Source organism: Micromys minutus (assembly GCF_963924665.1).
Source record: "Micromys minutus genome assembly, chromosome: 14".
Classification (NCBI taxonomy): Eukaryota; Metazoa; Chordata; class Mammalia; order Rodentia; family Muridae; genus Micromys; species Micromys minutus.
Genome location: NC_137983.1, coordinates 22449947 through 22473706, shown reverse-complemented (window position 1 = coordinate 22473706; position 23760 = coordinate 22449947). Strand labels below are relative to the sequence as shown.

Genomic DNA, 23760 nt, shown 5'->3' with positions numbered 1-23760 from the left:
GACAACGTCATATTCAGAACGGGGCACATATCAGTCCCAGTCACCAGCTAGGACCCAGAAAAGGGCTTCGATGATCTTTGGCTTGGATCATGCTCACAGAAGTCACTAGAAATGTGTTAGAAGTTACTAAGAATATGTTTTCCTCAATTATATGAAAGCTAGTTAATATATATGAATATTTTGTAAAAGTTACGAGTTATCAAGAATCAAATATTATCTGAATATATAATACTACACTGTGTGGAAATTACTCCAAAAATATATTAAGACCATAATAAATGCTCGTAAGCATATAAGTATCTATCTTTCTATATGTACATACATTTTATTAAAATGTATATTTTTAAAATGTAAAATATAAAGATAATGTATATTTTCTTTGTATCTTAATATATCACTAAAAAGAAAACAACAACAACACCCAACCAAACAACAATAAAACAAAACTGGTTCACTCCAGCTAATATGAACAACAATACCACTTGGTTGTAGAGTAGCTTCATCAGGCAAAAGCACACCAAGAGCTTCTCACATGCTAAATCAATCTCACAACTGTGTTCTAACTTTTCACTGTTTCACTCCAAACATGTACTGTTTAGTCAACTGCATGTTTCCAGCACGTGAATACCTGTCTTTCAATACTGTCGGAAGATTACTTTCTGAAGTACAAAATTAAGACACTTGGGGTTCCTGTCTAAAACAAATCCACATTTTTTTTTTATCTTGAGCAATGACAAGGGAAGAAGCCAGAGAGTTTATTCTGCTAAAATTAATCATGGTTTAATTTTATGCTTTCCCTACCTCATAGTGAGACATGAATATCCCAGGTAAGACAAGTATCAAAGTATCAACTTATCAACAGCAGAGGTTTATGTCGGAGAAGTGTCCTTCTCTGGGTGAAGTGCGTGGTCAACATGGAGGCAAGCCACTAAATTAGCTGTGTCACCTCCTTTCATGGAGACAAAGGGGTTTAGGTGGCAGCTGGAAAGATGCTAAAGGAGTGCCAGCAAACTCTTCCGAGGTGCATCTCAAGTGCATCATTTTCTCTCTCACACAACTGCCCGCCTATCCCTCTTCTTGACAGATCCTTTAAGAAACACTCTAAGGCACTGTGGAAGACTACGGTGTACTGCTCTGGGATGCAACTCACTTTTATTAAGTACGTCATCATCTTAGCAAAGCTTTGAAGAAAGCAATAATGAAACCCTTTCTGGTTAAGATTTCCTCAGCCTAGGACCAGGTCTGATTGTAAAATGTGTGTTCAATAACTTCGGCCTGTCTCTTACACCTCCTCTGTAAAGTGTGACATTCTCTTTCTCCACAGGAGTCCCAGGCTATCCCCAAGCTTCCTTCAACAAGAGAGAGGCCTCAGCCAGTCAATTTAAGTTAATGGGCTACCTGCCCAGGCATATTTTACTTGCGCCAATAGCTGTGACCACAGAGGGGTCCACCCCTCACTGCCTCGCTAATGACAAGCACTTCCTTCTCTCTCACTCTGTTCAGGTGGACACTTCTCTTGGCATCGTAAGGTCACGATGTGTGAGAGACTGCCCATAGGTTTTCTCAGGCATGGTTGAATCAAACCTGGTGTTTGCATGATGGTTTTGCTTTTCCTTAGAACCATTTAAACATGTAGAGAAAAGAGCAGAGATCATAATAAAGTGGGTAAACAATACTTCTACCTAAGTATTCTGTTTCTTAAAGATGCATAGCCATCGGCCTGACATTAAAGAAGCCCAGGGCTTTCAATTGTCAAATTACAAATGCACTAATAAAGAGGTAATTTAATATGCAATCTCATGCATTAATAATGAGCCAACCAGTACTGAACTGCTAGACAAAAAGCTACAGGAAGATAACTAATGAACTACCAATGCCAAAACAGACATCACAATAAAGCGAGACTTTAATAAATCATTTATTAAGTGGTTACAAATGAACTATTTTGTTAATATCGAACAGGTAACTACTAAGCTACTTAATTCATAGATAGAAACTAGGGGCTTGAAGGCAATTGACTTTATAATCACTGAGGGTCAAGAATGGCCAATGAGCCCCAGCACTGGACCTTGGGATGCTATTGCTGGTCTAGAGGAAATCTGAGCGTTTCCTTGACTTCTGTGTATTCTTGTAGCAGCTATCAGTACGCACAGAAGCAGCAGAAGTGCACCACGAAGAACAATAGACTGGCCGTGGGCTATCAGCATCCTTAAAAGTTAATGCTCCCAAGTACAAGCAGCTGAACTTAAAGGGAAGGCACCGTGAGGGTCTCCGCTCCGTACTGTGTGTGGGGCCCAACTGGTACAGATTACAGCAATTTTGGACTTCTAAAGCTAATTCGGATCTCAGTGTGCATCTAGCACATCTGAGTCTCACTGGAGGTTGCAAAAGGAGCAAAGCTAGCTACCATGGAGAGAAGCAGTGTGGGAGATGGTATCCATTGTCTCCAGAAACAGCGAATAATAAATTCATCAGAGAAAGAAAATACATATTTTTGAGGAAGCAAGAAACTGCCTGGTGAAAAAAAAACACTTTCTAATAAATCAAAATTAAAGCTATATTGAACCATAAGACAGGGCAGGAAGTCCTTTCCTCCTTCTGTGCTAACTCATATAAACTGTAAATGTACAAATTACTGAGCTTTTCCATGGATTATTTCAGTTAAATTTTACTAAATATTGTCAATGTCTTCAGAGAAGAAAAATCTATATCCATAACTGACTTTTATACTTTATAGCTTATAACTTTTAAATGCTAGAAAACATTATTGGTAAACGTGTGTGTGTGTGTGTGTGTGTGTGTGTGTGTGTGTGTGTAGAAGCTATGTAAGGGCCAGGCATAAAATGACACACTAGATCTAAGGAGAGCTGAAGGCAGAAGCAATTCTGGATGAGGTTATTAATAAAGCCGAAACGGAGTTTGAGAACCACACACAATAGGGAACCTTAACTAAAAAAGACAAAAAAAATCAGTGATAAATAAGACTACTTCTTCACCTCGAGAGTTCCAACCAAGTGAGACTATTAAAGAACCCACAGTAGTACTGCCTCGGTGCAGTGTGTGACTTCCACTTCGCACGCTTAAGGTTATTCACAGAGTGCCTGCAAGTTGAAATATCATTTCTTTTTATTAGCACACCCTGAGGGGTGAACCTCGGTTAATGAGAACAACAAAGCTACACTCCAGGTTAGGGCTTGTTAACACGACACACAGCTGTTAAATGCATTAGTCTTTCCACTTATTAGTGAGATAATATTAGCACCCCCCATATCCATTCATGAAACCATGTCATCCCATTGATGACTCATTAATGGCACCAACGTGGGGAAAGAACCCTTGGCAGCTGCTTCCCTTGGGAATGATTTTATACATGCATAGGGTAGATTGTCTTCTAACCAGCTATTTTGCTTCTGAAACTCCACTCACTTAAAATGATTCCATGGCGAGGGATATCAAGGGTGTACCTTATTTTTCTCAAACCTATTTTAAGTCTCATCACCATAACATAGGACATCAAGGGATACTGTGTCTCTCATGGACAGTTTGTGAATCTTCTGTGTTACACGACATTACTAAAATTAAACACGTTTCTGATGATTTAACTCAACATATTTCATAAATCTTTGTCAAGACAATTATTGTCAACTACAATGCAATTATCCATATTCAATTTGATGACTCAACTGGAAAATTACTTTTTTTCCTAATAAAATTTACAAAATGACAATAGTGAATCAGTGCTGATTACTTGCTCAGTGGGTACTAATTAATTACGCCAGGTAAATTCAGGTCTGTGCTAATAACCTTGGGAGGAAAAAAAAATCCATATACATTTTTTTTGTCTTAGAAGAGAACGCTTCAGTTTCCCTAGTTTTCTTTCTATTTCTTTTCCTAATTTCTCCCAGAAGAGAAATACAAAATAAACAATAAAACTCAACTACTCTTAGCTGGTGGTGCAGATAAAAACTAAGAGTTCCTTGTAACCTTGTTAAGGTCGACAGTAAGAGAAAAGAGAGGATGATTTTTATTGTTTACAACTAACAGTGAGAACCTTCTGCTAGCTCATCCTTGGGGCAGAATTGGTACAGATCACACAACCGATGGCAAAAAGATAACGGTGACATCCGGGGATGGCTTCTATGATTAGAAACGCATTTACATGCTCAAGTTAGCCATGGGCTCCGTGTTTGGCACCGGGGGCAGAGGGCACTCTCTGGGTCCAGAGTTCACTATTTTTTGAGCTTTTATATGGTGATCGTGCATTTCCTCTGAGTAATTTAATCACAAACTGGATTTGCTTATGATAATTTTCATCAAGTTATATTTTCAGATAAGCAGACAGCCACCGTGACCTGGGCTGTGCTGGGAGTCCTGATTTCAGAACCTCTCTGAACCACACACAGTCAGTATGTTAGAGATGGGTCCAGGAGACTGAAAAGACATGATCAAGAAATGCATCTAAATGGGGTTTTTTGGGGGGGATAGGGTTCCAGATAACCACTTGTGTGATTACATCCAGATAATAGAATTTTTCGGGGTACAGATTCTGTCTCCTGTAAGGGAAGAATTTCCTGATAGAACTAAAAAGGAGTATATGACGTCTTTACCCAGAAGCTCTTTGGTCGTGGGCTCTGGAGCTTGGGAAAAGGGCATTTCTTCAAGGGTCCCACAGACCTTTATTTTGAGTATCTTTGAAAATAACGCAGGAATAAAGTTTAAAGAGTGAGCCTGCTTCCCCTCCCACTGTATGACAGTGAAGATATCGTTTGCACACGAGACCATCTGACTTATTCTGAAGTGTTGTACTTAGTGAGGGTGCACTGTAAGTTTAGGAACCATGGGTAACATCCACACAGAAGAAGTCCAGAACCAGTCAGCTGTCCACATGATCACTGAGTCAAGGTGCACAGGACAGATGGACAGCCATTGTTTTAACTCCTCCCATCCCCTACCTGCCCAATCATCAGTAAGGGTGCGGGGGGGGGGGGTTAAATAGCACTTGAGAATTGTCCTCTGAGGTGACGGTCTCACCTTTTACAAAGGAACAAAAATGTGTGGAAAGATCAAAAAAAAAAAAGTTCGCTGATTCAGCATCTAAAAAATTTCCAACAATCTGGAACTGGTCTTAAAAAGGGCAAAACACTTGGGAGAATCAAATTAGGATACATTTCTCTTAGTGAGAAAAGCGCTGGATGGACCAGTTAGTTTTTGAATTTTGGAGGCATCAAAATGTGCCCAGTTGACAATCGGAACAGCATATATACCCTTCCTGTGTGCACCGAGTGGTCTCCATGATCAAATGATGCTTGGGTTTCGAGTGGAGGTATTACCTGCTTTCCAGTGGTACATTACTGCCAAGGACCCAGCTGTCCTGCAGCTGGACGGACTCGGGTGTGGTTTGCAGCTCGGCGGGCAAGGCAGCCGGCGGGGCCGGACTCTGGTTCCTTCTATTGGTCAGGGAGTTTCTGTTGAGCGACGTGACCGACGGATGCTGTGCAGGATGCTGCTTGTGGGAGGGCGGCAGGGGCTGCAGCGTAGGTTTCCCTTGGTTGTTTGCAGGTTGCTCTGCAGAAGAGGAGAAACAAAGGGAAACTCATTATACATTTCCGTGTGTATGTGTGTGTGTGTGTGCGCGCACGCACAACCGCTTCTCTTGCAGAGCTGCTACAGATAAATTAGAATTAAAAACTGTGGAGAAACCTACAACCTAACACATTTGCATATTATTCTATTAAGGGATTGTTCGGTGACATTCTCAAAGACCAAGTTTACCCTTGATACGCAAAGTTCTAATTAATATACAACAGATGGCAAAATTGCTTTTGGTTTTAATTTGTTTCAGTTTTTTTTTCATCTGGCTTTATTAACACCTACAGAAAACATCAACTGACAGCTCCCCTAATGTGCCTTTAGATTTCAGCTCTTTTTTTTTTTTTAAACAAACCGAGCCTGAAATTAAATGGGTGATTTTGGTAGAACACAGAGGTTTTCGAAAATGCATATAATCCCTGTAATTATTTAATGGAGTTTTTTTAAGCTTTATTTAACAGCAATAAATTATTACAAGCTAGTTGCTAAACAGCAGTAGACTGCTCTAGTTTAGTGCATCTCAAACAAGGCGGCTCGGTGCTATGATCCACTAATGGATGCTAAGCATTCTGTAGCAGAAGGTCACTCTGTGAAGCAGATGTTGTTTCGTGGATACTTAACAGACTGAATCACATCTGATTACAACGTCAGAAGACTCATATACTTAATGACCGTTACATCCATTAGAACACACAGAACAGATTTTCCAATTTCCCAGTCTGCAGTGGAACCACAGTTTTTTTGGAGCCAAGTCATAGGTGACCGGAGTGACTCCTGCCATTAGGTCAGTTGGCACAAATATTTTGTTCCAGACCAGAATCATAAGGAACTCAATGATTTCAAAGTATGAGCAGAATACTGCAATGTAACTATGGGGAAATTCTCCAAAGAACCTGTAGTACATTATCTGTTAAATATCACAAGTCACTGTATCCTCTAAGACTACTTTGCATGACTTCGCTTTGGACATGCTGAATTGACAAATACAGTGTTGTACCAGAAAGGTGATCCCTCCATTTAATGTCAAACACCCACAAGATGGCTATTTTTTTTTTAATTAAATATAGCTCAAAATGCGACATCATTTTAAAGTGTCTTATTAAGTCGCGCTATTAATATAAAGGCTTATATAAAAGGAGAAAAGGAAAGAGAACGACTATCTCTCAGACCGTGAAGTCCAGCCGAGATTAGAAAGGTAAATAATACGGTTACACACTGTAATTCCGGTTGCATGAAATGAATTCTCCATGTATAGTAGGATGACTGTCTCATCAAACCTCTTCGGCTGATGAGCAATAAAAATAGTCCCTCCTACAGCATATAACATGAGGGGTTATTATGTTTTCCTAACGGTGTCTAATAGTCCCTATCATGTATCTTAACGACCAACAGCCTCTTACTCTCGAAATGAAAAGCGTAGCCAACACATGAATATGTAAGACCAGAGCAGAATCCCTTGTACAAGCTAAGAAGCTTCCCACCCCAGAAACCTGAACAAAATCTTCCCTGACTCAACGCCTTGTGGAAAGGACAAATGAAGGTCTCAGTCTTGCCTCACGTGTGATGAACCTCCGAAGGACTAGCAGGGCTAAAATGGTACCGCGCTGAAGCTCGCTCACAACACAAAGCTTCAACGGTTGAAACCCCACGCAAGAGTCATTATTCAGGCCTTGTGTAATTAATTAGGGCTGTCTTCCCCAGCACAAGATGAGATTCGCCACGGCGAGCAGTGAGGCACCTTTGGAAAGCTGTTCAGAGTATGACAAGACAAGCCGCAGGTGGGAGGGTACCAAGGGAAACAGAGAGGGGCGGGCAGAACTACTTCAAAGGCAAAGGTGACAAGAGTTCAACTAGGTGGCAGGAGGGGCCAGCCGACTCCATGTCTTTTAGCTCAGTACCATCCAAGAACTGTATTGCCCTTCACGCAAGTTTCATAGCAGAAGCTACTTTCGTGTCGGAGGGAAACAGAGGCATCTGAGAATTGGAGTATCAGAACTAACCCCTTTGTGAGGAGTCACGATACGTCCCTGTAACATATGATCTCAGGACAACGCTAAGGATTCACTAAAACCGACTCAACCATCAACTCTTACAGGTAGGCATTCATTCCCCAAACACATGACTACGCCGTGTGTAACAGGGATGTGCCGGGTCAGTGCCAAGTGAACTCACTCACTGTACAAATGGAGAAAGAAAATGTACAGATGGGAACATTGCTAGCAAACGCTAAACAAATTTAAGGTCCCTGACGTGCATTTGAATGTCAGTCCAGGATTCTGTTTAAAACAAATCAAAACGTAAGCACCATGGAAAAACTTTCATTTAAGGTTCCAGAATTTTCCCGGGCCCTGTTCTTTATCAGCATTTACTACAGACTTGGCCGGGCATCATGTAAAACACCAGTACTTCCTGTGGCCCATTCAGCTACTTCGGTAATGACAGTAACAGGGTTGGAACTGCTTTTCTCTTGGTTACACAGTCCAGAGATCTACCAAGTAAGTGGGTCCGGCTGTTGAAGGCCCCGATCTCTACAAACTTCCATGGAAGGCTCTGAGTGTGGGAGCCAAGTTTAGATTCTACAATGTGTCATGGACAGAAGCAGTGACCACGGACTGGGAATTCACAGCAGTTTCCAGGATTCAGGCATTGGGACGCAGCTGGAGAAACGAAGTCAATAAATCTTATCAAAACCAGATAAAGCTAAACACAGCTAGAAAACATGACAGAATAGGAGAACAAAAGTAGAGGAGATAAAGATAGATCTAGGGCTACACAGCTCTCTACCTTTTTAAAGTGGCATAAAAATCTGGCTGTCAATATTCCAGCCTCCAACACAGAGGATAAACACCATCAGTTCCACGACCTGGAATATTTTTCAAAACCAAAATATTTGCCTGAGACAAGTGTAAGAATGACTCCTACTGAGAACACAGAGATTCCTGTTTAGAGTCTGTACATAAAGAACCACTGGATAACCAGGGGAAACGTTTAGGGTCCAAGGTTCAAACTGGACATAAAGTAACAGCAGTGTCTAGACTTGGAGATCATTAACTCAGAATCTAAGTCAGGTGGGTAGATCTCCGTAAGGACAATGCAGACTGCAACTCAGCCTTTGGGTTTGAGCTAAGGGCAAGCTTTGCTCAGACTTACAAAAACAAAAAAACAAAACAAAAAAAAAAAAAAAAAAAAAGTTTTGGATACAAGGATTTGGGACAAACCCAGAGACACAGTGCTGAGGGTGCCACTGTGATTTTGAAGAATCCCGAATGGCTTCCTAGTGCCTGTCAAGCATAGACAGAACCTGAGAACGAAAGTAGTGTTAGATCACAGAAAGCCCAGAGCACAGAGCTGGAGAGATGGCGCAGGATTTAGCAGCATGCACTTTTCTTTCCCAGGACCTGGGTTCTGTTCCTGACACAGGCGCTGGACAGCCCACAGCCGCTGGGAGATCCGACCCCTCTAGCTTCATGGGTCCCTCAAGTCACATGCACCCCCCACACATGTCATTTAAAAATAATATAAATACTTTTTTAAAGAAGGAAAGAGGGAGGGGGCATGGGATAGGGGGTTTATGGTGGGGAGTCTGGGAAAGGGGATAACATTTGAAATGTAAATAAAATATATCCAATAAAAATATGGTCAATAAAAAGATAACTAGCTTCCAGCTTATGATAGAACAACATGGTCTGAGAGGCATTTCTTCTAATAAAAGCTAACCTATTTAAGGGTATCTAAGTTTTAAATGAAGGTTCTAATAAAAAAAAAGAAAGAGAGAGAGAAAGAGTGAAGAGAGAAGAGGGAAAGAAAGGAAGGGAGGGGGGAGGGAGGGGGGAGAGAGGGAGGGAGGGAGGGAGGGAGGGAGGGAGGAAGAGAAGAAAAGAGAGGAGGGAGAAGTGAATGCAGAGTCCCACCCTCAAGAAGCTATTTGCAATTGGTACCATTAGGGAAGTGAAAAAACTTCAGTGGCGTGTCACTGGTGTAGCAGCCGCACTCAGGCAGGCCCCTCGCCCAGGAGTAGCTGTCCTACGTGAAACAGACTCCATTTGTTTTATTTATTTATTTTATTTTATTTGTTGGTTTGCTTTGGTTGTTTTTGTACTTTTTGTTTTGTGGGCTTTTTTTCTTGGAAAAAGAGAGAATGCAAGACAAATAAATAACAAAGTGAGGTGGGTAAGGAGGAGGGGGGACTGTGGGCATGGGGGAAACAGGAGCCAAATCTAGTGTATGAAAAATGCAATAAAATATTAATTGGATATACATCTTGAGGAATTACATTAGAAAGCGTCAAACTCGTACAGAGCAGAGCTTACCCATACTATCATACTGTTTTCAATTGAAAGTTAAATTTGTAAAGATGTCTGGCTTCCCAACAAATGCCCAGGTCCTTAAAAACACACACGGCAGTATGAATTTCTTAGGATTTCATAGAACTGTCCCAAGGTACTGTATTTAAAGACTCTTTAAAAGATGTTACTGATTTTATGTACAGAGGGCAGCAGTGATGTGCTTGGCTCTGAGCTGGCCGTCGTGCTTTAACCCCTGTTTGAGCTGTCTTCCATGGGTCCTATATCACAGTCTCTAAGACGGAGTGTAAACACCTTGTTTTTATACATTAAATGAATCTATTGTTAAATTCAAGAAATGAGAATAAATAAAAATGATCAAATTAAATCAAGATAATCATCGTTTCTTGTTTAAAAATTTTATACAGTTTATTTTGATCATCTCACCAAGGCAAAGAACAAAGTCCCATGTTCCAAATACTGTTTTTTTTAGGAACATAGTTTATAACCGTATCAACTGTTTTGACATTTAACAGACTTCAAAAAGATCTGGAAGATGGGAAGCTTATATTTTAATATATCGTTATAAGCCACAACCATGAAGCTACATATAAAATATTGTATTATTAAATAGTCTGGCTCATGAAATACATGTTTCCTTTTATTTTTAGACTTATTATTATAAATGCTTCCAAATAAATGTGTGTGTGCATGCGCTCATGCATTTATAACTATCTTTTGAAATATAACCTATTTAGAAGTATTCTCGGCTTTAAAAAGATGAAGCATCTGGCTTCAGGCATTACGTCAAACACTGCACCACTGCTTATGCGACCCTTTCTTCCTTCTCGGTTCCCAGGCTCAGACCGCTCTCATGGCTTCCCCGAGGACCCAGCAACTGCTTGGTTTCACTTATTAATGATGGCAGGTGCTTTATAAAACTCAGATTTTACTAAAGATGGAAGCTAGACAGGGAAGCCTCTGGTCACTTTGCTCCATCCTTGTCAATCAAGGAATGGTCACTAACTGTCACTTAAGGCCATCTGCCCATAGGGTAAGTCTGTTTCACAAAAGACAATAAACGGGGCGCTTATTTCTTTCTGGAGTATGTTCTTCAATGTTAACTGCTCCGAGCACCATCTCAGGACCTAAAAGTCAGTGTCAGAGGTGACTGTGACAGAGACCGAGGAAGGGACAAGTCCTTTCGGGCAAGATGAAACACTCTGAGTGTAAACCAAGTAAAGGAATAACCTGGTTGGTGCTGAGTGCTGTAACCAGAGCACGTAACATCACACAGACAAGTGCGTCTGAAGGGAAGCTTCGCTTCAAAAGGTAAACGGAAGAAAACAAAACAAAAACCTTCACACAAATGTCATAGAAAACGCAGGTAAGCCAAACTCTTGCCCTTTCTACCATGAAGGTCTTTGATCTTAGTCTTGAAGTTACACCAAATGACTCACCCAGCCCCCATCCTAAATCATACCAAGGAAATAAAAAAGAACAGCACCTGCCTGGACATACTTGGGCTTATTTGCTGATATGGATTTCCTTTTTTGACAGAGTCTTGCTATGCTGCCCAGTCTGGCCTCAAACTCACAGGCTCGCACAAGCCCCCTTCCCTCTCTCTCTGGAGAAACAGGGGCTTCTGGGGCACACATCTGAAGTGTGTAGGTGGTGAGAGAGAGAGAGAGTGTGGGGTGTGTGTGTGTGTGTGTTTAACTGAAGCCCTGCAGCCATGCCACAGTGCTGTGTGCAGTTCCATTGAAACTCCTCGGTGGTTTACAGGAGGAGGCTGTGGAGCTCTGGGAGCAGAGCGGAAATGGACTTCTGGGTGTTGGGAGAGAAACTAACACCTGAAGGGAAGTGAAATCCCTTTGTCTGTGACTGTGCCAGCAGGCAAGAGGTGAGTGTGAGATCGCCAGGCAGGGGAAGGGGGGATGGGAGCAGCTGTGCACAGCTGGGGGGAACAGTCATCACAGTCCCTGCAACTGCTTCCTCCCAACTGCCTCCTTCAGGACTCTTCTAGCCTTTCCCAGGATGTCTATGGCAGGCTTGGCTTGGGGTGGATGCAGGGGAGACAAACCCTTGTTTGTAGGGGGTTGGAACACCTTGCAGCTTTAGAATACAGCGACACTGCAGTTTGAGGGAAGTGTGGGGAAGGAAGAGAGAGCAAGACAGGAAGTGGAGAGAGGACAGGGGAGAAGGCAGAGGGAGTGGGGGGTGTTACTCAAAGTGTGAGGATGAACAAAGAAACATTCTCTCCGATTTTTTGATTGTTTAGAATGGGGTCTCAGGTAGCCCAGGCTAGCCTTAAACTCACTATACAACAGATGACCTTGAAGCCTATGGCACCACACCTGTTTGTATGTTGTTTTATGTTGATGTTGGGAATCAAACCCAGGACCCAGGGCTTCCTATACCCTAGGGAAACACACCAACCAACTGAGCTATACTCCCAGACCGAGAAACTTTTTTTTTTTTTTAAATTTTCAAAAGTGCTGGAGCGGGTATGGATGGTCTATGTGCAACCCACTAAGCCAGCAAGCGGAGTCACGGCACGCACCTGACGTCAGCTCTCTAACTAAGAATGGTCGCTCCAATGCTACTCTGATCATTTCGACTGCTTGTGGGAGAGTCAAAAGAAATTCGACTATGCAAATCTTTTAATAACACATAAAAAGCTGCCCAAAGACTCATGCAACAAGGAAGAAAAACGTTCATTCTCCATCATTCTGATCACCCTCCTCAACTGTCCAAGATAAGTAAACCTTTTTAGTTGGGATTCACCTCCTACTTAAACAGGTCACCAAACAGAAGAGCCCTATGTGTTTCTGCAGTTTCAGACCATACTAATTTTACCTCCTGCGAGCAGGGCTTCACGTGGGACCTCCTAGTATACAAACGCAAGAGGGGTGATTTGACTCTGTTCTGTCTTCCAAGGGCTAGTGTGCAAAGATCTGCACTTCAGCAAGGTTCAGAGGTAGAAACTGACTTCCATGACAGTAGAAATAGCAAATTATCAATTAAAACAATGTTTCCTTTGTTCCAACAATACCACATAGATTACAGATTACTTCCTACCTCTTCACTGAGGAGGAAAAAAACCCCAAACAAGAGCAACAATCTTTCTTGTAAATGGAGCAGGACCATGAGTCAGGGAATACATGTTTAAAGTCAGGCCACAGACTCAGCAGAGCAAAGCAAGAATCAACAGTCAGGAGTTACCTTTTTTCCTCCTTGCATCCTGCCCTAAAATACGGTATTAATAAGATAATCGTCCAAAGTAGCAAAGTGCAAATCTGCAAAGACAGATACCACCTCGCTCAGAGAATCAGTTTCACACAAACCCGGTCCTCCACTTAGTGTTTAATCTCAGAGTCTCAGAGAGGCCAAGTGTCTGAGTGTGAATGGTCTCTTGAAAGGCCTCTGCAAACCCCTGTTTGAAATCACTGTTTGAAGATTTTCACACCATAAGTTCACAGCAGACAGCTGCACACTTAAATGAAAATCAAAAGTACTTTAAGAACTCCAAGATTTTCCTGGAAATACACAATATGGCTTTCGGTCTCCATTATCCATACGACTGATTGAGAAACGACTTCTATAAAGAAATTTGACTACGCAAACTTTTAATGACACATAGCAAACCGCCCAAAGACTCACCACAACAAGGAAGATGTTACTTGAGTGTGCAGAGAGGGGTTGATTTTCTACATTTCTGGGGTCAGGAGCATTTGTCTCAGTTTCTTTGGAGTTATTCTTCTATTTGAAGATTTTATTTTTAAAGAAGCAAGACTCTCAGCTCTTTACTCTGTGGGGGAGGCTCACTGGCCTTCCTACTCAGAGTGATGTGGTAATACCCAGGTACTGCAAGATGCACTGAGTACTTTTATGGATTCATGTATTTAGCATGTATTTTGAGCTCATACAGTTTGCCTGCCTGTGTTCTAGGCAAAGAGCAGCTGATCATCTTGCCTTACAGTTGATGTGATGGTTTGCATATACTTTGCCCAGGGAGTGGCACTCTTAGAAGGTGTGGCCTTGTTGGAGGAAGTGTGTCACTCTTAGGCTTGGAGACACTCCTCCTAGCTGGCTGAAGATGCTCGTTCCTGGCTTCCTTTGGATGAAGATGTAGAACTCTCAGCTCCTCCTGTACCATGCCTGCCTGGATGCTTGCCCTTTGGTTTAGATTAGTATTGTTGAACCCAGAAGAAAGGATGAGGCAGAGCAGAGGGGGGCAGAGATAGGACTGAGAACACAAGAGCTATCACTGCACCTTCCTGAGGAGTGGGCATTTCTGGAACATTCCTAATGTACATGGAAGAGAACAGGCTAATGCCTTGACACATGATGTAGTCTGTAGTCAAAGGGTAGACTATGAAGAATTCTGCCTGGTGTCGGAAATGTTTAAGGACTTAAGACTTGGAACATGTGAAACAGACATTATGAAGAAAGCAATGAGTGACTTTGGCCGGGAGAAATGCAGCCGCCATCAGAGTTAAGTCCTCATCGGATGGTTTATCGGGTGTACAATAAACAACTATAGAGAGTAGATACCGGCTGGAAAACAGACCTAAGGAAATCACGCACACAGCAGCAGAATGGCAAAGGATGCTGTCCTAGGAAAGATTATTCACAGACAAACCAGGAAAGCACAGTGCGCACCCAGTAGGAATTCCGGGACAGAACAGACCTTGTTTTGGATTTCCATGGTTTTCTCTAAAGTTACAAATACCACGCTTAAATCTGCAATGTTCTACAGAGTCCAGACTCCTTTTTCTTCACATTTCACGACTCTCTGTGTTTTTCTTATTTGTTATTGGAGAACAGCACAGGAGACTATATTTTATTTAGGACGTAATGTCTCATGACTAGCACCAACTCTTTTTTGGTCTTAGTATTCGGTTGCTGTGAGGAGACACCACGGTTGCAGCAACTCCTGTAAAAGGAAACATTTAATTGGGGCTGGTTACAGTTTCAGAGGCTCGGTTTGTTATTGTCATAGTGGGAAGCATGGCAGCATCCAGGCAGACATGGTGCTGGAGCAGTGGCTGCCAATTGAACATCTGGATCAGCAAGCAGCAGGAAGAGAGACTCAGAGGAACTGGCTTGAACTTCCAGTACTCTCAGAGATCCCAGGAGAGACTTCAGTACACAGGAGAGCCTGGGGACTGTGGGCAACGTCAAATTGGAAAGCTTACTCTAAATACTTAAAATATTCATCCTTATACTTCTATTGTTGTAGAATCTAGAACTTTGAACCCAACACTATATTAACCAGGGTTCTCTAGAGTAATGGAAATTATGGAATAAACCTCTCTCTATTGAGAAAGGGTTCCCAGAGAATGATGCACAGCCTGTGATCTGGTTTGTCCAAACATGGCTGGCTATGAACTGAAGGTCCGAGAGCCCACAAAGCTGGATGTCACAGCTGGTTGTCAGTATTTACTGGATCCTGAAGAAGCAGGCTCTAATGCCCTAATGCCAATGAAGGAAAGGCCTGACCAGAAAGGGTGAGAGCAAACAGGCAGAGAGAGAAGGCCCTTCCATGCCCTTATTCACATAGACTACCACCAGAAGGAGTGGCCCGGGTTAAAAGTGGATCTTCCTGCCTCCTGCCTCAAGGTTCCAAATAAGAAGTAAGATTTCCCATTTTAAGGGATTTAATTAAGAAAAACCCCTCACAGGTGTGCCTGGGCATGTGAGTTTCACTTAATTCCACATGTGGTCAAGTTGACAACCTACATCTATCCCAAGCCCTTATCATTTATCAACTGGACAAACAGTCTTATCTCCTTACATCATGCTTAATTCTCAAATAAAAACAATAACCAGGTCACAATCACATCTGTTATGATTGAACTACCCCATGTACAGTCACAAACACACTATGCATTTAACAAAGTCACCAAAGATGATACGGTGGTGCTACAGAAGTAGCTAGGAGCTCTCCAGCCTGATCAATGAGAAACTGGGCCTGTGTGAGCTTTGAAACCTCAAGGCCCGCCCCCACTGACACACCTCCTCCAACGAGGACACACCTCCTAATCCTTATAATCTTTTTAAACAATGCCAATCCTGGTGACTGAACATTCAGATGGATGAGCCTCTAAAGGCCACTCTTATTCAAACCACCACACTTCTCTTTGGTGATTCTGATTCTGGCTTCTCTGACTGGAGCTCGGATACAGTTTATTGGTTAGTGCTCTGAGAGCTCAGTGTGTGGAGATGAGTGTATTTGTCTTGCTGGTTAAAGGCCAAGTAATTATCACCAGCAATGCCACAGACAAATTATCCTCTATAGAATTAACAGTTGTGCTTAATTATTTCCCTCAGAAACACACATAAAACAATTTTTTTTACTGTAAGTGAATATAAAACAGGATAAAAAAAATAACCTTTAAAAGTCTCTATGTCTGTTTTTGGGATATTGGTATACACATCAAAATAATATTTTACCTGGGAATAAGCAAAAACAGGGAAAAAAAAGCTGTCTCAATTTTGACAATAAAGAATTGTTGGCATATAATCAATAAACACTGTTCTCTCTTCTTATTACCTAATGAGCATTTGATTTTAGTGCAATTAACTTTTATTGACTTTAAGTGGAGTATACACTATGATATAAATAAAACACATTTGCAATATGGGTCAAGACAGACTGGAAGGCAACTGAAAGCCACATCATTATATGACTTAGGAGATGTAGAAGCAAATCAAATATTCCCAACAGTGCAGAATTTGTGATGCCTTTCAGTGAACACACTCTTCATCAAAGAAGATGTCTGCTCCAACAGGAAGACACTGGGGAAGAATACAGGAGAAATGGGCGAACATTTGCTCCTGTTAAATGTAATTCTATGTAAATAAATTAACTTTTAGGTCTCATATTTTCTCCCTGTTTTTCTTGTTGTTGGGGGGGGGGTGTAGAGTGAAAACCAAGAAACGGTCTTAAGCTGAAGTCTGAAGACTTTAGTTAATTTTTTTATATTTTAATAAGCTTTGCAAATTACAACCTTGAAACATGTTAGTTCACCTTATGTTAAAACTGAAGAAAACAAGGCGCTCCATACAATTACCTTCAGTCATAAATATAAAACATTTAGGATATGCAATAAAAAAATTACTTGATTTTGAATGGGAATGTTATGAAAATCCACCATAGCATGTTGTAAAAACATTATTTTCTGTGACAAGTATTAAGAATGATATCTTCACCTTAAAAACAAAGTCCATTAACATTGGCAGTAATCTAATATGGTAACATCTTTACCTGTAGTAAAGATCACTTTGCATCAGAGATGCGTTCTGTTACGGTTTAGGGGTGTGATAGGGCTCAGTTTAGTGGTTCTGCTGTGGGAAAGCTGGATCAGAGGCTGCACACTGGGGAGTTCAATCCTGTGAAAGGAGGTGAGGCACAGCCACAGGAGCTGGGTCTCTGGGGGAATGTCTGTGAAGGCCATGTGTTGCCATGGTATCTCTTCTCCTGGTCTCTGTCCTTCCCCAATGTCCTAATGTGGGTGACATCCTTCCACCACGAGGCTTCTGCCTTGTCACAGGTCTAAGTGGAACAGAGCCAGCGCACCTTCTGAAGCAGTGTGGATCGAAATGAATCTGTCTTCCTTCAGTCATCTGCTCCCATATGCTACGGCATCACCAACACGGAAGGAATACCAGAGGAAGTCAAGTTTGAACAGTAAGGTCAAATAAGACCATTTCCTGTAAAAGCTAAGATGCTCTTCAAGCTCAAAGCAGAAGTTGATCTGGGGCAGGGCACGCAGCTCAATGGTAGGGTTCCTAGTGTCTGGGTTCAATCTCAGGCGTGAGGGAAGGAGAGGGGATTTACTTAATGGATTTACATAATGTCCATTATGGCTTCTTTATTGGAGACTTTGCCTGATTTTTATTTTCTAGATGTTCCTGCAACCACAGGATGGATTAGTGATTAGAAAGCAAACTCCCAGATAGCTGTACTGAAACTATGTTCTAAAATATCTTAACTTTGACACTGATTATTTTTCTCCCTAGAATTTTGCTATCTTTTGTTCTCTGAAGCTGGGGCCATGATGTCTGTTAAGGGCCCGAAACTGAGTTGAACGGTCTGTTTAAGGATTCCTACCAATTATCTTCCAGCTTTAGGCAAGAATGCTATACTATCAGCAACATTAAGAATTATATAGACGAGATAAATTCCATAGAGCGAGTGAACCTTTTCTGTTCGTGGCCTATGCAGCGTGGTGAAGCACTCCACAGACACCATGGGGTGATGTTCTTTGATTTAAGAATAAACAGTCATAGTGGAAGTTTTCATGTGTACCCTTCTCTGATGCTCACATCTTGCGGATACATAACTCGAAAGTTCGTAAAATACTACGCACCCCTAATGTGTACTTTTTCTAACATTTTACTGGCTAACCTCTACAAAAGGCAGGGCAGTGAGGTAAGGATACAGATTTAAGAGGCAGAAAGAACCAGTGGCAAAAAAAAAAAAAAAAAAAAATAGATCACAGAGATGACAAGGCTGTATCAACTGAATTTACTATCAAATGTGAAGAAGATGGCAGGGGCTGGGCAGTTAGTAAGGTGCCATCGTACATCTTAAAGAAGCAATACATGCTGTTTGTGTAGCTGGCAGCTTGTGACTTTTGTTAGGATGCTCAGTGCCACCAAAGACCAGCCCACCAACACAGGGGACCACAGTGCCTGACATAAGAGTTTTACGACTTCTCTGATCTTTTCTGCCATCGGCCTACAATTAGTTTAGTATCAATTTCTTTAAAAACTTTCACGGAAGCCCTCAGTTTAGAAGTCCTGTTGTGTGAGCTCTCACCCAGCTGTAAATAAACACCACGGACCGACCAGGAGGCTTAGTTAAGATTCTCTTACTTAAGCTCTGGAGATTACAAGTCCAGACTAAGACGTGGTAGGGTTGGTTTCTGGTGATAACGCTCTGGCTTCAATGACTGCCCTTCTTCTTGGCTGAGCTTGGGGACTTGGTAAGCAGCAGACAGTGCACCCTGGCGTCTTCTCCTACGATGACGTTGACCCTAAAGGTTCGGGGTCAGTCCCTTGTCACCTCCTTTATCCTTCACTACTTACTCAAGGGCCCAATGTCTCTCTAAACATTATCGCAAGAGTGAGAGTTTCCACGTACTAAATGTGGACTACGCAGACATTTAGTCCCTTACTAGCTGGGTTCGCCCAAACTTAATAATCGGGTTAATCGATTGACTGTTTCAGATTTGTTAGCTTCTCATCTGTAAAAATGAGGTAAGACTTACCTAGGAGATTAAAATACAACACTTATGACAATGTATACCTATAACTTCTGAAGGGTTATTTTAATTCAAAGCCTTAATTGGGGGGGGGCATTTTTTATTTAGTTGAATAAGGTAATCAAAGTATTTTATTCTTTGTTTTTAAACTAACAGAGTTTTCAGCCTATGCTGCTATGCTTGTAAAGTAATTACTTTCTCAGCCAGATATTGGTGTTGCACGCCTTTAATTCCAGTGCTCAGGAGGCAGAGGCAGGTGGATCTCTGTGAGGGTTTAATACGATCTGGGCTACCCAGAAAAAACCCTATGTCAAAATACAAAAGAAAAAAGATAATTACTTTATCTGTCAGGTTCTTTATCAATACACGATTTTACTACTAAATTTACAAAGCACTCAAGGGCCTGCTCATACTTCAGAAAATGTCCTTCTACTTAGGTGTGCCACCACATTAAAGTTGGAAACCGTGTGAGTTATTACTGGAAGGACTACGCTATATTCAGGGTCCCCTGGCTACAACTTGCTCCACCTCCAAACGCACACTTTTAAATATTTGAGTTGGTATTATTTGCATTCATAAATGTACACTTCAAATGCAAAAACGTTTGCAAATGTAAAGATGAATGAAGCCACACCATGTTTTATGGCATTTACTTCGAAAATCTGATTAAGATAGATGTCGCTGTGCTCATAATTCTTCAATGTCACGTTGTCATAGTTCCCATCAGCAAGATGTTTTAAAGGCTTTCGATTAATATTGCATGCCAGAACTGAAATTACATCCTTTGTCGTTTAGTTCTTAATGGTGCAAGTGATATCTATCAAGTAGTGTTTTATGAAGCATGTGTGAGCTTTATTGCGGGCTGTTTTCACAAATCTTTTTTCAAGTGTGTGTGTGTGTGTTTTTATCCTCAGAAAGATGGCTCAGAATTTAACAAGAACTATACCCTTTGTTGAACATCATGAGTTTTAAAATAAAGTGAAATTGGCATTGTGTTAATAAAGATTTTCGACTTGAATCTGTCATGCTCCCATTTGTACATGACTTCTGTACAGCCAATCACGAATATCTACTTTAATCCAGCTATTTCGGACAGTCATACAATCCCATGCCCACAAGGCCTATACATTAAACGTAGCCACTATTTGTCAAGTATGGAAAGTACATTGTGTCTGAATCCAATATGTATTAATTCTGAATAATGACTGGGCATGTGCTGCCAGAGTATAGGTCTTGTTTTTTAAAATATAACTTAGGAAAAAGCTGGTATTATCAGTAATTCCAGTAATTATAAAAGTCAAACACCTTGTTTTCAAGTATTTGGGATGCAGATTCTGTGTCACAATCATACTATTAATATGCAATCATGCAATTAGTGTATCATTAATTAGTGGTTATGTGGAAAAAGAAAACAATTTTATTTGGTTTTTTTCCTCTATTTTGAACATAAACACATTTATTTAGGCTGGGCTTTTTCCCTAATGTGCCTTACTTGTCTGGTTTTGGTTCCTTCTAGCTGTCATACTAATACAAGGGGACACAATATGATGGCTGAGGTCTTCTTTTTCAGTTAAAAAAAAATCCAGCGATTGTACAGCACGGTAATGAAATACACATTCTGAAGCTTTGATGGCTAACTCCAGTCTGCAATGTGTCACGCTTTATCAGTTTGCAATTTATCAAATTTAAATCTAGTCAAGATAAAACAACTGCTCAAAAAGGATTATAAAGGAGAACGGCCAGGGCCTCATTCTGGGATGTCTCCCTTGGCCCTTTTCTCCATAGCTGATGCAACCTGGCTACGTCTCTCCCCAGTTAGCCACAGTCTTTGGGGATTTTGCAGAAATGAGCCTTTTGCCAACTATGTGTCTAGTATAAAGGAGAATAGAAAATATTAACATCAAGATTGACGTTTTCATCCAGCCTTGCCCTGCACATTTGTCTTGCTTGGACAACTGTACATTTAAAATCGGAGGCTACGTCTCTGGTTCTAGACATCACAGAACAATGCACAGGGAAAAGGCTCTGAAGATTCCATTCCTCCCTTAGGGGAGAGCCATCTCTCCCTCAGTGTTTACTCGAATCCTTCTGGCTGTGTGCAGTTTACTGTAGGAATGGCTATGGTTCACTTTAAAAACATTCTCTCCATTGGCCAGAATTGATTTTTTTAAAGCATCCCAACACGTCCATATCCAGCACATAACAATTCCTTTAACCACTGATAAAAAAAAAAAACTGGGTTTAAAAGACAATCATCCTAACTAATAATCAAAGGAACATAAATATCCTTCCTCATGTTGTCTTCCTGTTTGGCATTGCCTCATCATAAGCAAATCAATTGCATAATGACAACAGAAAGGGACTAAATAAAATTCCAGGCTCGAAGTAGCTGCATAGACTTCAGTATACAAGTGAGGGAGAGGAAATTCCATAGAGGAACCACACTCAAGGTGAGCGTATAAGGAGCCCCAACAGACATTTACACAATTCATCTTGCCCCTTATGCTGTTGCTATTCATTCTGTTTTAGGGAGATGAACACATCTGGCAAGGGCCACACAGAGCGGTGTTCCAGAACACATCTGGCAAGGGCCACACAGAGCGGTGTTCCAGAACACATCTGGCAAGGGCCACACAGAGCGGTGTTCCACCGCTTTTTAGAACAGTCAGTGTCATCATTTTTGTTTTGAGCACAGGTCTGAGAAAACGAAGGAGATGTGAGATTTAGATAGGATCATAGAAATGGAATTTGAAGTTGAAGAACAGCGCTAGTTAGCTGTGAGCTCAGAAGCTTTTACAAACCACCAGCGAGGACACAAACTCCCTTCTGGTACAGGGAAGCCAAAAGATGTGCTTCCAAACAGGGATTTGGGAATTCTTCTCTAATCTTGTAAAGAGAGGAATACTTTTAATATGTGGGTAATGCCTTATTTAGTCTTAAAATTTTTCTGAAGGTAGTACATTTTTTCCTTAAGAAACAAAACATAATTACAAAAGAAAAAAAAAAAAACCTCTAAAAATACTGATTAATAAGAGACGGCTCCGCCTGGCAGTGTTGGTGACACCCTTAATCTCAGCACGTGGGAGGCAGTGGCAGGCAGATCTCTGTGAGTTTGAGGCCAGCTCGGTATACAAAGTGAGTTCCAGGACAGCCAAGGGTACAGAGGAAAAAAAAGGTAAATAAAAAATAAAACCAGGAGGCTCCTGGATGCTCTTCTTGTCCTTACAGTCACAGTGGGGCTGGCAGGTTATGTTAGAAAATCAGAGTAATTGGAATGTGGGTACACACTATTAGAGGTTATGCTACTGGGGTGAAACAATACTGAACTACAAGACCCTGTCTTTAGTCACACCTACTACTTACTAGAAAATATTCAAGACATTAATAAATGATAATGGCTTTTTTCCTTTACAGATAACTGTTAACTCTTTAAATCCCCAAGTGATCAAACGCTGCCCCGTGTCTATTTTGCTAAGGGGAATCAAAATAGTCGCATGATTTCATGTATTATATTAAAAATGGTACCCGTTTCTTTCACCGTAGTTTTCCCTTTTCCGATAAGGTAACCCAGGTAATTTAAATGTGTTAACCTTATGCACATTGTAGAAATAGAGAATTAGTACTGATTAAGAGGATAATTTATATTAACATGTTTCTCCATGTGCTTCTGAATGTCAAAGCAATTAGAGGAGGCACCCCTTAAATACACAATTCGACTTTAAAATATTCACCGAAATGAAGTGACAGACATATACAATTAAATGATTATTCCGGCGAGAGAGAAGGCATTATAAAAGAGAATACTAATTAACGTTCAAACAAAGACATTGGTGAAACCCGTTCCACGCAACTCATTCTTATACATACAAAAAATAGGAAGTGACTTCAGACGCATCCTTTACATTCCGACTGTACCACACGTGATTCGAAATCAAAGCTGATTCATCAGATTTAGCAGTAAACATTGCCCCCAGCACTGAGCTCCATCAGACAAGGGCTAGGAGGCCTGTCAGTCCTTCATTTACGCTTGTTGCTCACAAAGATTAGCATCACGAAAACACTTTCTGATTTCAAGTCTGAAATAGGAAGATTTGCAACTCGGAGGAGCCTAATGGAGCTGTCACAAAGAGAACTCACCCCCCCCCCCCAGTGAAATGGTCATGGCCTCACCCAGTTTCCATCTTAAGGGAGGAAACCAAAATCTTTGTAAGGAACCCGAAAATGTGGCTGGTGTTAAGAGATTCCTCTGGGAGTTTGGAAGGGGTGTCTCTTCAGAGATCAGCGGAGGTCAAAGATAACTTAGGGCACAAACAGGAGCTGGTGGGGTTCACACACACCTTTCTCCCAGCATTTCAGAGTACTGAAGGGTAGAACAAAAGATGAGAGAGCCAGGCTTCCAAAATAGCACTATAGCACATTATTAATAGCGTCAGAGAAAGGAACGACAGCTATCAAAGGAGAACTCCTGTCTCCACTTACTTTAATTAAACTCCCTGGGCTAAAGGGGTGGATTCGAACTTCTTTTTAGATATAAAAATAAAGCCTGATTAAGATTTAATTTCTGTCCAAGGTATGTCCTGAAGCACGGTGATGTCCTACTTACAGCCGAGGCA

At 41.3% G+C, this 23760-nt stretch overlaps 1 protein-coding gene across 8 annotated transcripts in view; it reads right to left on the bottom strand.

Moving 5' to 3' along the window:
* Window positions 1-23760, bottom strand: part of TENM3 (teneurin transmembrane protein 3) — a gene marked incomplete at its 5' end in the record, with an annotated part of 418659 nt that overhangs the window by 163063 nt on the left and 231836 nt on the right. For all 8 annotated transcript variants that reach the window (XM_080928307.1, XM_080928306.1, XM_080928309.1 and 5 more), the window contains one exon: window positions 5331-5565. In XM_080928307.1, coding sequence (XP_080784433.1) covers window positions 5331-5565 — 235 coding nt within the window. The remainder of the gene's footprint in view (window positions 1-5330; window positions 5566-23760) is intronic.